The sequence below is a fragment of the Mauremys reevesii genome, linkage group 5 (genome assembly GCF_016161935.1).
Source record: "Mauremys reevesii isolate NIE-2019 linkage group 5, ASM1616193v1, whole genome shotgun sequence".
NCBI classification, from domain to species: domain Eukaryota; kingdom Metazoa; phylum Chordata; order Testudines; family Geoemydidae; genus Mauremys; species Mauremys reevesii.
In genome coordinates this window covers 109,717,762-109,731,998 of record NC_052627.1, presented here as the reverse complement: position 1 = coordinate 109,731,998, position 14,237 = coordinate 109,717,762, and the positions used below count along the sequence as shown (strand labels likewise).

Sequence of the window (14,237 nt, the reverse complement as noted above, 5' to 3'; positions counted from 1 at the left end):
GGAAATCAAAAATAAAAAAGAGCTCGATGCATGATGCGGGATGTGCGGATGCATCAAGCAAGGCAACTATATCAGTCCTATCCTATCTATCAGCGCCTTTTAAAATCAATCCTTTTAAAAAAAAGAGGGACTTCAGCGCAGCAGCAGACTCGCGCAGCGCAGCGTGACAAAGAGCCAAAAAAAGAATGAAAATGATGCGGATGACTGGACTGGGACTGAGGACCTCCTCCTCCTGCAGCCTCCTAAAATTATTTGCATTCTTGTCTGAGCTGAAATGTTTAGGGTCAGGGTCAAACACAGTGGGTCAGGGTCAGGCCCCCACCCACCCCCAACCACCCCACCCCCCCCCACCCCCAAAAACAAAAAACAAAACTCTCCTCCTTTTCTTTTACATGTCATCTTGCTTTACTGAGCACTGCAGACCAGCATCCTGTGCACTCACCAGCCACCCATCATGCTCCCCCCCACCCGTCATGGGGATGGTACAAATCATCAAGATCCTCATCATCAGCATAATCAGCATAAGCTGAATCATGAAATCTATCCTCATGATCAGCTTGGGACAAAAGGACTGGTAACCGTCTCGCCATCAGCCTATTGGCCCTAATTTTTCTGGTGGGGGGATGGTGCAATATGGCTGGTAACCCATCCTCATAGCAACAGGGGCTGAGCTCCATCAGCCCCCCACCCTTCAGGTGTGTAAAGAAAAGATTCCATGCCCTGGACTACTGGTGGATCTGGGCTTTCTCTCACACACATGTAACTGTCTGTCTGACTGGTATCATAGCTGCTGGAGGCTGCCTTCCACTCATTTCTCACTAACAAGTCAGTGTCTCTGCATTCTTCTTATATTAATTCATCACACAAGTGGGGGGACAAATGCAATGCCAAGCCAGGCTGGGAAAGGAAGGGAAGAAATCAACAGGGCAGGTTGTTGCAGGAGCACCCATGAGCATATAATAGATATTTTGGTGCTCCTGCACACACAGAGCAGGTGGTTCTCTAGCACACTTGCCTTAGCAGCACAGAGCAGATTTTTTTTTTTTTAAATTAAGGAGGGACTGACAGGACTTTGGTCATTCCTTTTTTTTTTGCTTGGCTGGCTGGCAGAGCATTCAGCACACGGCTGAAAATGCCAAAAGGCATAAAACGTAATGGGTAACACAAACCGGCTTAACCTTTTTGCTTTTTGATTGACACTATTGAGCACCAAGCACAAGCAGCAAAAGCAGCCAATGGTACAAAAGGACTCATCATCCAAGAGGGTTTTTGGGGAAGGGTGGGGCAGGTAACCATGTAGTAACCATCTCATTGCAAAAGCAAAAGCATGTGGCACGCTGTGCTGCTTCTATGGTGAGCGGGTCTAGTACACATACGGTGAGAGTCACAACACACAAAATAAGTGGCATCTGATTGCTATGCTATGCATGATCCAGGCAATTGCAGAAAAAGGCGCAAAAAAAAAAGCGCCGCTGCTTGTCTTGACGAAGGACCCAGGACGAAGGAGGACATGACACCAGAACCACCAGACCCACCTTTTTTGCCCCATTTGGCCCTGGGATCTCAACCCTCTCTCCGGAGGTTCCAGGGGCGGAAGGCTGGCTAGGGACTATGGAGAAGTGCTTAATCAGTGCCCACAGTGCAACACTCAGAAATCGACGCTAGCCTCGACCCATGGGCGCACACCATGTTTTTAGTGTTTACTAACAAGATTTTTTTTTTATTTTATAAAATCTGTTAAACCGCAAATTTAAGTACATCCAGTGTCGACTCTGTCTCTGCCTGTGGCTCTGCCTTACTACTCACTTAGGGACTGTGTACTGGTGCAGGTGTCGGCAACAGTAAATACCAGTGCAAGACTGGGGCCTTAGAGGGCCAGATCTTTTTCAGCTTTGCTCTGTTGACTTCTATGGAGCTATGCTAATTTACACTTGCTGATGATCTGGCCCATTATATTATGCATCTTCTGATGCATTTGATTTGGATTTTTTCTGAAAATGGCCACAATCCACAGAACGTTGTGCAGTAAGCCCAAAATGGACTCTTCTGCTATATTACACTCACATAACTGACACATTATAACTATCCTCAGAGTGGATTTCTTGGGTTGTGCTCCCCCAGAGATTGTACATACTTTCAGTGACTGACAGGAGGTGCTGCCTCTGCTAACTCTGAGGGATGAAGAAACTTGTGGTTAGCACAAGCAGAAAGATTTTTTTTTCCCCTTTAGTAGTGGCAGTCACTGGTAATCTAGATAAGAGAAAAATCATTAGGAATGAAAGAACCTCAGACTGTTTCATTCTGCAAACAGCTCCAAAGGCTCTCAAAGCTGAATGAAAATGAGGGGGGGTGGAAATTCTTTTACCACAAATTAATTAAATAGTCCACAAAAATCTCATGGGAAAGTTATACATTCTCTCCACCAGGAATAATGGTAACTCATGAGTATGTAGTAGTGACTGGAGAACATACTTTGTTCATCTTGTTCTAAAGCTAAGATGTGTGTTGCTTTTTCATGCTCCCATTCTTACAGCATTTTTGGAAGTGTTGAGATCTTTCACTTAGACCCAGACAAAGTTTCTACAGTGCAGATTTGGCTTATGCAGAACATCGGTGGACCTGCAAGGTAAAGTTTGCTAGTACAAAATAGTGTGTGATGCTTTGTTTCTATAATTTCGAAGTGCAGTTCAATTCTGAAACGTGACTAAAAATAGCACTGTCTTACCATCAGCTTTACTCCTTGAATGCAATTAGCTGCTTACTTTAGTGGAAATAATTAATAAAAAGTGGTAAAAATATTATTATTACTGCCAGCTCTGCTGAGCCAATACAGCTCTGGAAGAGCAAAACTGTTTCCTTTCTGTTAGCCTTGCAATTGGATATAGTTATCTCCACAACCCTGTTATCTTCAAATTCTGTACCTCTTTATGTCTGTGCAATCCTACAGAGGCCCTACACAGGCCCAACAGATCTGTGTAGTGCTCAGACATAAAGAACACAGCTTGTCTGAGTTTGCAAATCTGTGCAGTTGGAAAACATCTTTTTACATGAAAATTGGGCAAATACACTTTGCAGGTCACTGAGAGGCAATCAATGCAGAGTAACCATGAAGCCATGTTTTGCCAAATAATTTTTTAATAACAGAACCACAATTTAAATGTTTATTTTTAACTATTCCTACCAGACAGTGACCATAAGTCACCAGAGAATTTCTGTTCTATGTAGGTTTTATAAAGAGCTCATCACTATAGTATCTGAGCCCCTTCCAGTAGTGCATTAAGTGACATGACTAACATCTGCTCCCTCAGTCTCCCCAGGGAGAGAAGTACATACAACAGTGTGCTTTGTTTTTGGAATGGTCATTTCACACACGTGTATGTTTATGTTAGAGAAGGCAGTCAAAGAAATGCACCTTGCCCTTAGAGTGGGAAGTGATGCAGTCTGTGAGGGTCCTTTGTAGGCAAGGGGGATCTTCTACATGGATCTTTGGGTATACATGTTGCACTGATGCACTAGCACAGCATGTCTGCAATGTGTCTGAATCTGGCCCTCTGATCTCAGTTGCTCTGGTGTAAATACAGAGTAACTCCATTTACTTACTCCTGATTTGCACCAGCAGCACTGCTTATTACTTAAGTCCACTAGAGTGTCTGGCCATCAACTGGCAGATGTGACTAGGAATAAGCAGGAAGCATTCTAACAAATGAATTAATCTGGTCACAAAGGGTTCAGCCCCAAAGCAAGATAAACATTATTTTAAGAGAACCCCAAACATCCAGATTTCAAAAAATCAAATCACGAGGGGCAAGTGACACACAAAACAGACAACAAATTCCGTAGAGGGGCTCTAGTGATTCCTTAAACCTAGAGTTGCCAACTGTGATATTGCACAAACCCAAACACTGTTGCCCCACCCCTGCCCCTTCTCCGAGGCACCACCCCATTCACTCCATCCCCCGTCCCGCCATAGCTCGCTCTCCCCCACCCTCACTCACTTTCACCAGGCTAGAACACGGGGTTGGGGTGTAGGCTCTGGGCTAGGCCCTAGGGATTTGGAGTGTGGGAGGGGGACTCCCCACTGAGCCTGGGTCAGGGTGCAAGCTATGGGAGGGAGTTTAGGTGCAGGAGGGACTCAGGGCTGGGACAAGGGTTCAGGTACAGGAGGAGGTTTGGGGTGCAAGCTGTGTGAGGGAGTTGGGTGTGGGAGGGGGTTAGGGCTGGAGCAGGAGGCTGGGGTGCAGAAAGGGGTTCAGGCTCTTACACACACCCTTCACCCCTCCCAGTGCTGCTGCCTCTTCTCCCACCTACCCTTTGTAAAGGTACCACTCAGTAGTAGAACAAAAAGAAGTCTCCTCAGGACAGCAGGCTGAAAACTTGTTGCTTTTGCTCAACAGCATCACAACAGGGGGAGAAGGCAGGGGGACCTCCCAACTGACTAAACAGGAAGTAAAGGAGGGGGCGTGGAGCATGGGATTGTTAACTGCTTGATGACCACTTTGACAGAAACACACAGCCTCCCTAAATGCCCTTCCCACCCACCATCATACTGCTCACTGTCCACACTTACCTGGTGCCACTAGCATGGCTCTTGTTCGCTTCTCCAGAGATATCCCAGAAGCAGAATGACCCACATGTCCCTCCTCAGCAGAGACAGAGCAGCTCTTACCTCATGCTCTGGCAGCCTGCGCAGCCCCTCTGGAACCACACTTTCCTCCTATGCTGAGGCTCCTCCATCAGACTCACAGCAGTTTCCCCTTCACTCTCCAATTAACATCTCTGGCATGTCAAAAGCTCTGAATGTTGATTTGATTCACATCACATGTGTCAGCCCACAGCTTCAGGAAACTCTTGTGAAGGAGGAGGATTGTATTCTGTTTGTGGGGCAGTCCTGCATTTGCCCCCCATGACCTGTTACCTCGCTGGGCCACTGGGATTGATAGTTTTTTTTATTATAGTTTGCATCTCTTCCCATGCAGGGGCTCTGTGCCACGTGCATTTTGTGTCCCCCCCGCCACACACACTTTCTTCACTTCCACATCACTGGAGCCTTAAATGATCAGGAGAGCTGAGCGTGCTGCTACAGATTGGGAATGTGTGAGGCATCCAGCACCACTTTGCTTCTCTCTTTCTCCTTCCTGGCTGCTCTAATCCCAGTTCTTATGGTGCTTTGCTGCACTAATAGCTGTGTTAGTTGCTAATACATTGGTCTAGACCAGGGGTAGGCAAACTTTTTGGCCTGAGCCACATTTGGGTTGCGCAACTGTATGAAGGACCGGGTAGGGAAGGCTGTGCCTCCCCAAAAAGCCTGGCCCCCACCCCCTATCTGCCCCCGACTGCCCCCCTCAGAACCCCCAACCCATCCAACACCCCCTGCTCCTTGTCCCCTGACCGCTCCCTCCCAGGACCCCTGTCCCCTGACTGCCCCAACCCCTATCCATACCCCTGCCCCTTGACAGCCCCCCTGGGACTCCCACTCCCTATCCAATCGCCCCCTGCTCCTTGTCCCCGGACCGCCCCCTCCTGGGACCCCTGCCCCCTATCCAGCCCCATGCTCCCTGTCCCCTGACTGCCACAACCCATATCCACACCCCCCACCCCCTGTCCAATCACCCTCTGCTCCTCATCCCCTGACCACTCCTTCCTGGGACCCCCCGCCCCAACTGCCCCCCAGGATCCCACTCCCTTATCCAACCCTCCCCGCTCCCTGTCCTCTGACTGCCTTCCCAACCCCTATCCACATCTCCGCCCCTGATAGGCTCTCTGGGACTCCCACTCCCAACCCTCCCTGTTCCCTATCCCGACTGCCCCCTCAGAACCTCCACCCCATCCAACCATCTGCTCCTCCCTGACTGCCCCCCAGGAGCCTCTGCTCCCTTACCCAACCCCCCACTCCTCGCCCCCTTACCAGCAGCAGGAGCTCGCAGCCACAACACCTGGCCAGAGCCAGCTTCGCTCTCCACGTTGCCCAGCGGGAGCAGTGGGCCAGAGCGCGGCCCGTGTGACTGCAGGGGAGGAGGGATAGCAGGGGAGGGGCCGGGGTCTGGGCTCCCCGGCTGGGAGCTCAGGGGCTGGGCAGGACAGTCCTGCAGGCCGAATGTGGCCCGTAGGCTGTAGTTTGACCACGTCTTGTCTAGACAACTCCCAAACAGTACATAGGACTCACAAAAGAAAACCAGGTTTCTCTGTTTTTTCCAGTTTTAACAAATGGGAAACTCACTCTGAGATCATGGACTTGATGCAGGGATTGCAAAATGAAATTCTGTGGCCTGTGCTATATAAGAAGCCAGGCTAGATGTTCAAAACAGTCCTCACTGGCCTTAAAAATCTATGAATTCTGAATTCCTTATGTACCAAATTTCATGAAACTGACATCTAAGTTATGCCTGCAAAATATACACAGACAGGTGCAAACTGCCTGCTAAACATATATTGACAGGTGTGCAGACAAATGCTGATTACATGGTTTGTGATAGGAAAAAAATGTTCATTTGTAGCTGCACTTGTGTATTTTGTGGACCAACCCAGACATCTGTTTTGTTTTTGTTTCAGTTTGGCCTTGTGTTGTATGCACCAGAGGGCTCTGAACATATCACACTGGAAATTAGCACCAGTCCTGATATTGGATAGCATTTAACAGTTAGCAACTGAATTTATTCAGACAGGGAGAAATTTACCTTGATGAGGAGAAGCAGCACAGGGCTCTCCACACGACAAACTCTTTGGGAGGGATGCACAGAGGGAGCTGCAGGTGGAATGGCCAACTGAAGGAGAGAGGTCTGGAGTAGGGACCTACATCCATGAATATGTAGCCAGTCCCTCTTCTCCCCTGTACACACACAGGACCTAATAATATTGCTTTCCATTGACTTCAGTGAGCCTCAGACCAGGCTCACTGAGGCTGTAGGGCACAGGGTCTAGAATAGCAGCTGTGGATGGGCAAGTTCTGCAGCCCCCATGCCCTGCCGGTGTGTAAAGGACTGAATTATTTCTTACAACCTAGTTAGCTCCCCATACAAAGACTTTGTGCAGGAGATAGTGATGGTCACCCTAGAATTCTACTCAGTCAGGCTCTGATCCATCCATCTCAACACTACCTAGAGCTCCATTGAAGCCACTGGACTTCAGAAGCACTGGGGCTCCCCAGCATGGATTATCTGGTAGGAGTGAGGTCTAAAATTGTGTCTTTGCCCTTTAGGTAAATTTAACAGTTTATGTGGTCAGACAGCATGAGGCAGCATAGTGTAAAATCCACCTGTGTCTTCCAGTTGTAAGCTTCACACACATGCAGGACACATGTAACAACCTGAGGTTTTTCTTTTCAGTGAGTCCTGCACGGGTCACTCCATAACAAGGTTAAAAAGCATCTTAGAGGAACGAAACTTACGTGTCTCCTGTGAGGACAATTATAGGTAATTATTTGCTTTGGGTTTGAGTTGGAATCTACTAGTATAAAATGAGGCTGTTTCCCTCCTAATCAGAATATTTTTTGAAGGAAATAGATTGTGTTTTATTATGCTAATATATCGATGGCCATTGTGAAAATGACATCAGTGACATAAGTTTGAGGTCATAATAGTTCTCATATTACACCGCTGCTCCAAAGACTGCCCTAGTTTCCTATCCACTTCTAGGCAAATTCAAGCTGCTGGTGTTCATCTTTCAAGTCCTCTGTGGTTCAGTCCTCGCTGCTAAAGTCAATCCCTCTTCTAACGCTCTGCCTTGGCAGTCAAAAACAAGAGATTTGCTCCCACTTGTCATAATGCCTAGATTTGATCTGCTGGGGGCATTGCATTTTCAGTAGCTAGCCTCTAACTCTGGAATTTGCGTCCTTCATTGCTGTTTGACCTTCTGGGCCTGATGTATAGCCCATCTTTCCTGAGGGGTTGCCTGAGAAACAATAGTCGGAAGTTCTAAGTATGAATTGTGATTGCCCTGCATACTGGGGGCGGGGATCCATTGGCACCACACAAAGCTGCTGCTGCTGAACATTGCAGTGGCTTGCAACCAACTACATGGAATTATGGAGGGAAGGTTGGAGAATTTCCAGGAGCCACCTGATCACTTCACTTGCAGACACAACATCATGTTTGCAGTGTGTGCATATTAGGATGTCCTACAGTTTTTTCTCCCTGTACTGATCCTCTCCTAAGACTCATGCCTATCATGAGCTTGAGGAAGAATTAAAGGCAATTCTTGCAAGAGTCAGACATGCATCAAGCTGGCTACTAGCAAGGAATGCCATTTATAGGGCATTGTTTCCACTTGCCATGATGAATATGGAAGTAATCTGGTATCCATTTTCAGAGGCTCATGACAATGGTGAGGGGAAGAAGAGAGGCTAAGGCGCTCTAACACTGATCCAGAGTCATCCAAATGGAGGAAATAAGTTTTGGTAGTGACATTGCTGTCCTGGCAGTGAAGTCGTTAAGTAGGAACAAGAATAATTCTTATTTATTGAGAACAGCTTTCCTTAGATCTGAACTTGTATGTTGATAAGAATATTTCCTGAGTAAACAATCATTTCAATAAACCATTGGGAGTTTTATAATTTAAATTTTAGTCATCTTTGAGTGAAAAGTTGGTCTGCAAAGGAGGATGACTGGACAAATGCACCATCTGGCACTAAGATTTTAACCTTCTGGAAGACAAAGCCATTTCTTCCTCTTTGTAATATGCATTACTGGGCCTGATTCATGAGCACCCTGCATCCCAGTTGTGTCTATGCAGTAATTTATATCACCTTAAGACAGGAGATCTCATGGACTCAGAACTATGTAACGTGTACTTTGACTTCCATGTGGCACTTGATAACTGCTTTTAATGATCAATAGAGTTATGACACCATACATCCAAAACAGCCACTAATGTTTGGATTTCTTTTTTGTCTTATCACAGGCCAGTTCAGCTGCTTCAGTGTGCAAGTGATCCTGACCATGCAGACTGCAGACTTTGCACCAATAGTGTACAGTGAAACACACGATACTCCACATTGCTTAAATCATTCCTTAACTGTGTATGATACTGAACAAGAATATGTGTATATACTGTATAGAGAACTATACAGTATAAATGTGTATAGAAACACTGTATGTTACCAGAAAAACCTTGCTGTGGCTGCAACATTCATAGATGAATGAACGGAAATGATATTTTAGGTGTGGTTACGGTACCCACACACACTTCCAACCTCTTCAGCCTGAGGGACAAACATATTGTTTCAGAAAGATCAAGAGGCCCACAATAAGTGTTTTGGGTCAGATTCTCAGCCCTGCTCCCCTCTCTTTACACAGCACAAGTGGTGCAAAGGGAACAGAAGCCACCTGCAAGTCCCCTGCTGGGGATTCCCTGGGGTAGGGAATACATAGGGAAGAGCCAGGGCCCGCTCCAGGCACCAGCTTAGCAAGCAGGTGCTTGGGGTGGCCACTCCCGAGAGGGGTGGCACATCCAGGTATTTGGCGGCAATTCAGCGGAGGGTCCCTCGTTCCCGCTGGAGTGAAGGACCTCCTGCTGAATTGCGGCAGATCGCTTTCATGGTTTTTTTGTTTGTTTGTTTGTTTTTTGGCTGCTTGGGGCGGCAAAACCCCTGGAGCCGGCCCTGGAAAGAGCCTTTGCCATTTCTTCCCTTCCTTCCTGGCACACAGGAGAGTGTGGGAGGAGGGAAGGGGAAGTGGCTGGAATAGCTGTGCTTTGGCTGTCCTCAGTGGGAATGTGTTTCCAAATGGTAGAAGTTACAGCAGCCCACAAGCTACACTGAACTGTACCAGGGCAGGACGAGACCTAATCAGTTACAGTTGTCAGCTTCTCTTTCCCTCCCTCTCTCAGGCTGCCCCGTCTGGTTGTGTGAGGGAGGGCAGCCTTCCATTGCTAGGCACTCCCTTAGGTCTGGCACAGCTAGTTGAGTTTCTCTCCTGTTCTCTCTGGAGCGGCCAGAGCCTGGAAGGGAAGTCTGCACCATAAAAGCCAGAACTACTTTCACCTCCCTACCCAGCATTGCAGTACGTGGCCAGCAGGGAAGCTGCTGAGCAGCTCTCAGAGCACTTCCAGCTCACACCAGACCTACTTCTGAGGCTGCAAGAGAGGAGGTGGGAGGCAGCTGGGGAAGAGGCAGCAACAGGGCCAATTCCAACTCTTCCATTTAAAAATCACTGGGCACAGCTCAGGGAACACATTTTCAGTTCAGAATCAAAAATACAATTTTCTTCTTAGCAAACAGTCACCCTCATAGTCTACAAAGTGGCCTCCATGCCACAGCTGGGACACCACAGAGAGAGACAGACAGGAAGATCCCAAAATAAGTAGTCTCTGCCTAGCTTCTGAAGTTGACGGTGACTTCTTTGTAGCATACAGTTTCCAAGCACACATACCGTAGTACCATAAACCGTAAGAGTTTTCTTTTTTTTTTTGCTGTCATGATACTCAGATTCAGCTGAAACTGAAGACTTGGGGCCAGAGTCTGGCCTTGACTCTCTTCCTTTTGTGATACTCTAATGACACAAAGGAAGAGAGCTGGGGCTTTCCTGAAATATGGAAATCCCCAGGTGGTATAATACTAGTATAGCCAGCAATTTGCCACTCATTTAGGCACAGGGGGTGTTCATGGTGCAGACTGGTAATTCCTAGCCAGTCCTATTAAACACACACAATTGTGGGAATGTTTACATTAAGAATTTTAACTTTCTAATTGCACTCTGATATGTGGTTACTGCGATTAACTCAGACATATCAATAACTTTAATTCAGTTATTTCTGACAAGAGGGTTGGAGAGTTTAATATTGGCTTTTGTACATATTGTCATAATACAAAATGTTGACTGTAAAATGGTAATGTACAATAAAATCACTGATGGTGAGCGTTCCTAATTCTATTACACACATTGGTTAATCATGGACTGGATACTTAAAATGAGTCATCTATTAAGAGATTTTCATGTGGATTAGAATAGTCAGAAAAGTGGAATAATTTCAGGAGTGTTTATCTATGAAAACATACTTGCATTATGAGAATAAGGAAGAGGAAGAAAATCAGCAGAGCCAAGAATTGCTTTTCTTTTTCAACAAATGATTTTTATTGTTTTCTCTCGGTCTTTAGTTTTGCCTACACACTGCTACATATTAAGAGTCTAGGGCATATTCTGTCCAAGAATTCCTATGGGATTGGTGCATTTCTGTACCATGCCATCCTTCCTAACGGCTGCCCCCTTTAAGTGAAAGATAGCCCTCAGACTTACATCTCGACTGTACTATTCTACTGTAACATTTACATTATGTATAGCAACACATTCTTTGTATTTGAAACATTTGTGTATCTAGGATATACTATTCCATTGGGGAAAACTTCCCAAAAAGTGGCAGTAATAGATTGTGAAAGATTTTTCAGACCATTATTTCATTGTTGAGTTTTTAACACTGTAACACTTAGAAGTAGTTTCAACATACGGCACTGGAACGGGGTGCGTCCGGGGCTCAACCCTCCAAGGGGAGGAGGGGAGCCACACCGGCCCGCTACACTCACGTGGGCTCTGTCCTATCCCTTTAAGGCTAGACAACAGAGTCAGAGTCCACTGGGGCTCCGGCCTCTTGCAGCAGGGCTGAGCAGTAAACAGTACAAGGGGAGCTCAGGCCTCTTGCAGCAGGGCTGAGCAATAAGGTGAGGGGGATAACTGCCACCCATGAATGGGGTGGCAGTAGGGGACACAGGCCCTCCCACTCCACTGTGTCCCAGCCCGGGGCCCTAGGCAGCGGTCGTTACCGCTAACGGTCAGTGGGGATCCTGACCGCAACACACTGACATGGGTATTGTCTGGTCAGCAGCCTGACTGAGGTCAGCTGCCCCTGGGCCACTTCCAATATCCCCCTCGGGTCCTACCTGGTCCACGGCGTCCGGTCCCGGGAAGTCCCACTGCATGGGTTCTTCACAACCCGGGCTGGGGGGCAGATCTGGTAGTTCCTCGGGGAAGTCCGGCCAATTCTGCTCCGGGGGTTCCTCGGGGTAACAGCAAGGTAGCGGGGAGGTTCCTGGTGGCTCCTCCTCGTAGGTGGCGCGGGGAAGCTCCAGCAGCTCTTCCCAGTAGCGAGCGAGGAGGGTCTCCGGCCAGCTGCCCTGGACTCCAGCGGTTTCCCCTTCAGGAGCTCCCTCAGGCAGGTCTGCTCCCCGCGGTGGCTAGGCCCAGACTGAGCTGGGATGGCCGGCTTTTATCCTTCTGGGTCGCCGCCTGACCCTCTGAGGGGCGGGCTCACCACTCTGTAGCCCCGCCCCTTCCTGCATCCGGGGCTCAACCCTCCCCGGGGAGGAGGGGAGCCACACCGGCCCGCTACAGGCACACTTACTGAATGTCAGTGGAGAAGCCAGGGACTGACTGCGCCATGAAGAGTGAATTACCTTCTCAACCCTACAGATGGTTCTTGTAGAACAGAGGTTCTTAAACTGAGGGGTCATGAGGTTATTATGTGGGGTTCATGAGCTGTCAGCCTCCACCCCCACAAACTTTGCTTTCAGCATTTATAATTGTGTTAAATATATATTAAAAAAGTGTTTTTAATTTATAAGGGGAGATGCACTCAAGGCTTGCTGTGTGAAAGGGGTCACCAATACAAATGTTTGAGAACCACTGTTCTATAGCATGGTTGAGGCATACTGATGGGAGACTGTGGGAAAGCTTACTGGTCTGTAGATAGAGGATTCCATTCTTCAGGACCGTGTGTCTAGCATCTGAAAGAAAAAAAAACAACAACAAACACCTCATGACCTCTCAGAATATTAAACTATACTTATACCCACCTGAGTATTTAGCAGAGAGGCCACATCACCCATCCCCTCTCTCTACACCAAACAAATCTCCTGCTGCCAAATTCTGCACCTGTTGCAGACAGTTGATCAGCTGTTTGTGTTGCTCAGAATGAAGTGCATTGCAGTGAGCCAGTCTTGATGGCACATGGACAATCTGATTATATAATTAGCACTATTCATGATATCTGAGGAGGATTTATGGTGATTATCACTGATTATACAATAAAACCTGTCAAGCAAACTTGTGGTTTTGTTCTCATCAGGAAATACACATTTCAAGGCAACAGTGAACAATTAACTCTGACAACTGTGCTTTAATGACAGCTTTTGAGCACAGGAGTCTGGCATAGCATTGTGCTAACAGCAATATTTCTTTAAGAGGGATTATTTACAGATAGACTTGGCAGGAAAACAAAATAAAATTATGGACATATTAAACATTTGACTTGTCTGTTCCATCTATTAGTATAATTCATAAATTCCACTGCCCTTTTGAAACAAAAAAGCATATATTCATATAGTTCAAAACATGTACAAAGTATAGTCAATATTTTAAATATGCATTGAATACACTGAAACTAATCCTTCTTGTAATTTGTACAGATTATATTAAAGATAACAAGGCTGGATTGTGGGACAAAGTCTCAGCCCCATATGGGGAGTTGTGCAGAGGTGCATTGCTCAAAAAACCTTAGGAGGATCATGCAGGAGGGAGGTATAATGCACCCTGAGCTCCCAGGAGCATATATAATCTATCAAGGCTACTTATATGGCCCCCCAGTACCATAGTAACTAAGCACCTCCCCATCTTTAATGCATTTATCCTCACAAAAGTCCTGAGCTAAACAGAAGTGCTATTATCCCCATTTTGCATCTAGGAAACTGAAGCACAGAGAGATTTGGTCTATTCACCTACTTTCTCATCTTATATTTAGAATGACACTCAGTGTTGCCAAGGGGATGGGGTGCAGACTGGGCAGGCTGGAACACAGAGTAGGAGTGTCAGGGCTTAGCTATTTTGAGTTGTGTGCAAGCAGAAACTAAAACAGTAAAATTAGGTAAAATGGGGAACGTATGTGTGTGTATGTATATATATATATAGAGAGAGAGAGAGACAGAGAGATAGTGATAGATATATATATTCACCTATAATGACTGACTGAATGTTACTCAGAAGAATTCACCACTGGGCCAAGACCAGGTATAGAAACTTTAAATATGAGATTTTCCGATAGCAATGAGCAACTGACAACAGGGGATTATAAATGGGATTCCTCACATAACTTTACCTGCAGCAGGGTCTGTGGTACAGAAGCAGAACCTCCTCCCAGATCAATGGGCACAGGATGCCCTCCATGCATGGCCCTAGAAGGTCCATTGAGCTTCCAAAAAAATCATCTCTCACACCTACTCTCACAAAAAAGTTCAGCAGGGGGACTAAGAAGATCAG

At 46.7% G+C, this 14,237-nt stretch overlaps 1 protein-coding gene across 5 annotated transcripts in view; it reads left to right on the top strand.

Annotated features, from left to right (window-relative positions):
- The window catches only part of LOC120405963 (ADP-ribosyl cyclase/cyclic ADP-ribose hydrolase 1-like), a 45,277-nt gene extending 34,407 nt beyond the window's left edge, over positions 1-10,870 (top strand). For all 5 annotated transcript variants that reach the window (XM_039539998.1, XM_039539995.1, XM_039539994.1 and 2 more), the window contains 3 exons: positions 2,534-2,626; positions 7,323-7,409; positions 8,896-10,870. In XM_039539998.1, the coding sequence (XP_039395932.1) occupies positions 2,534-2,626; positions 7,323-7,409; positions 8,896-8,971 (256 nt within the window). In that variant the 3' untranslated portion in view covers positions 8,972-10,870. The remainder of the gene's footprint in view (positions 1-2,533; positions 2,627-7,322; positions 7,410-8,895) is intronic.
- Positions 10,871-14,237: the final 3,367 nt, after the last annotated feature.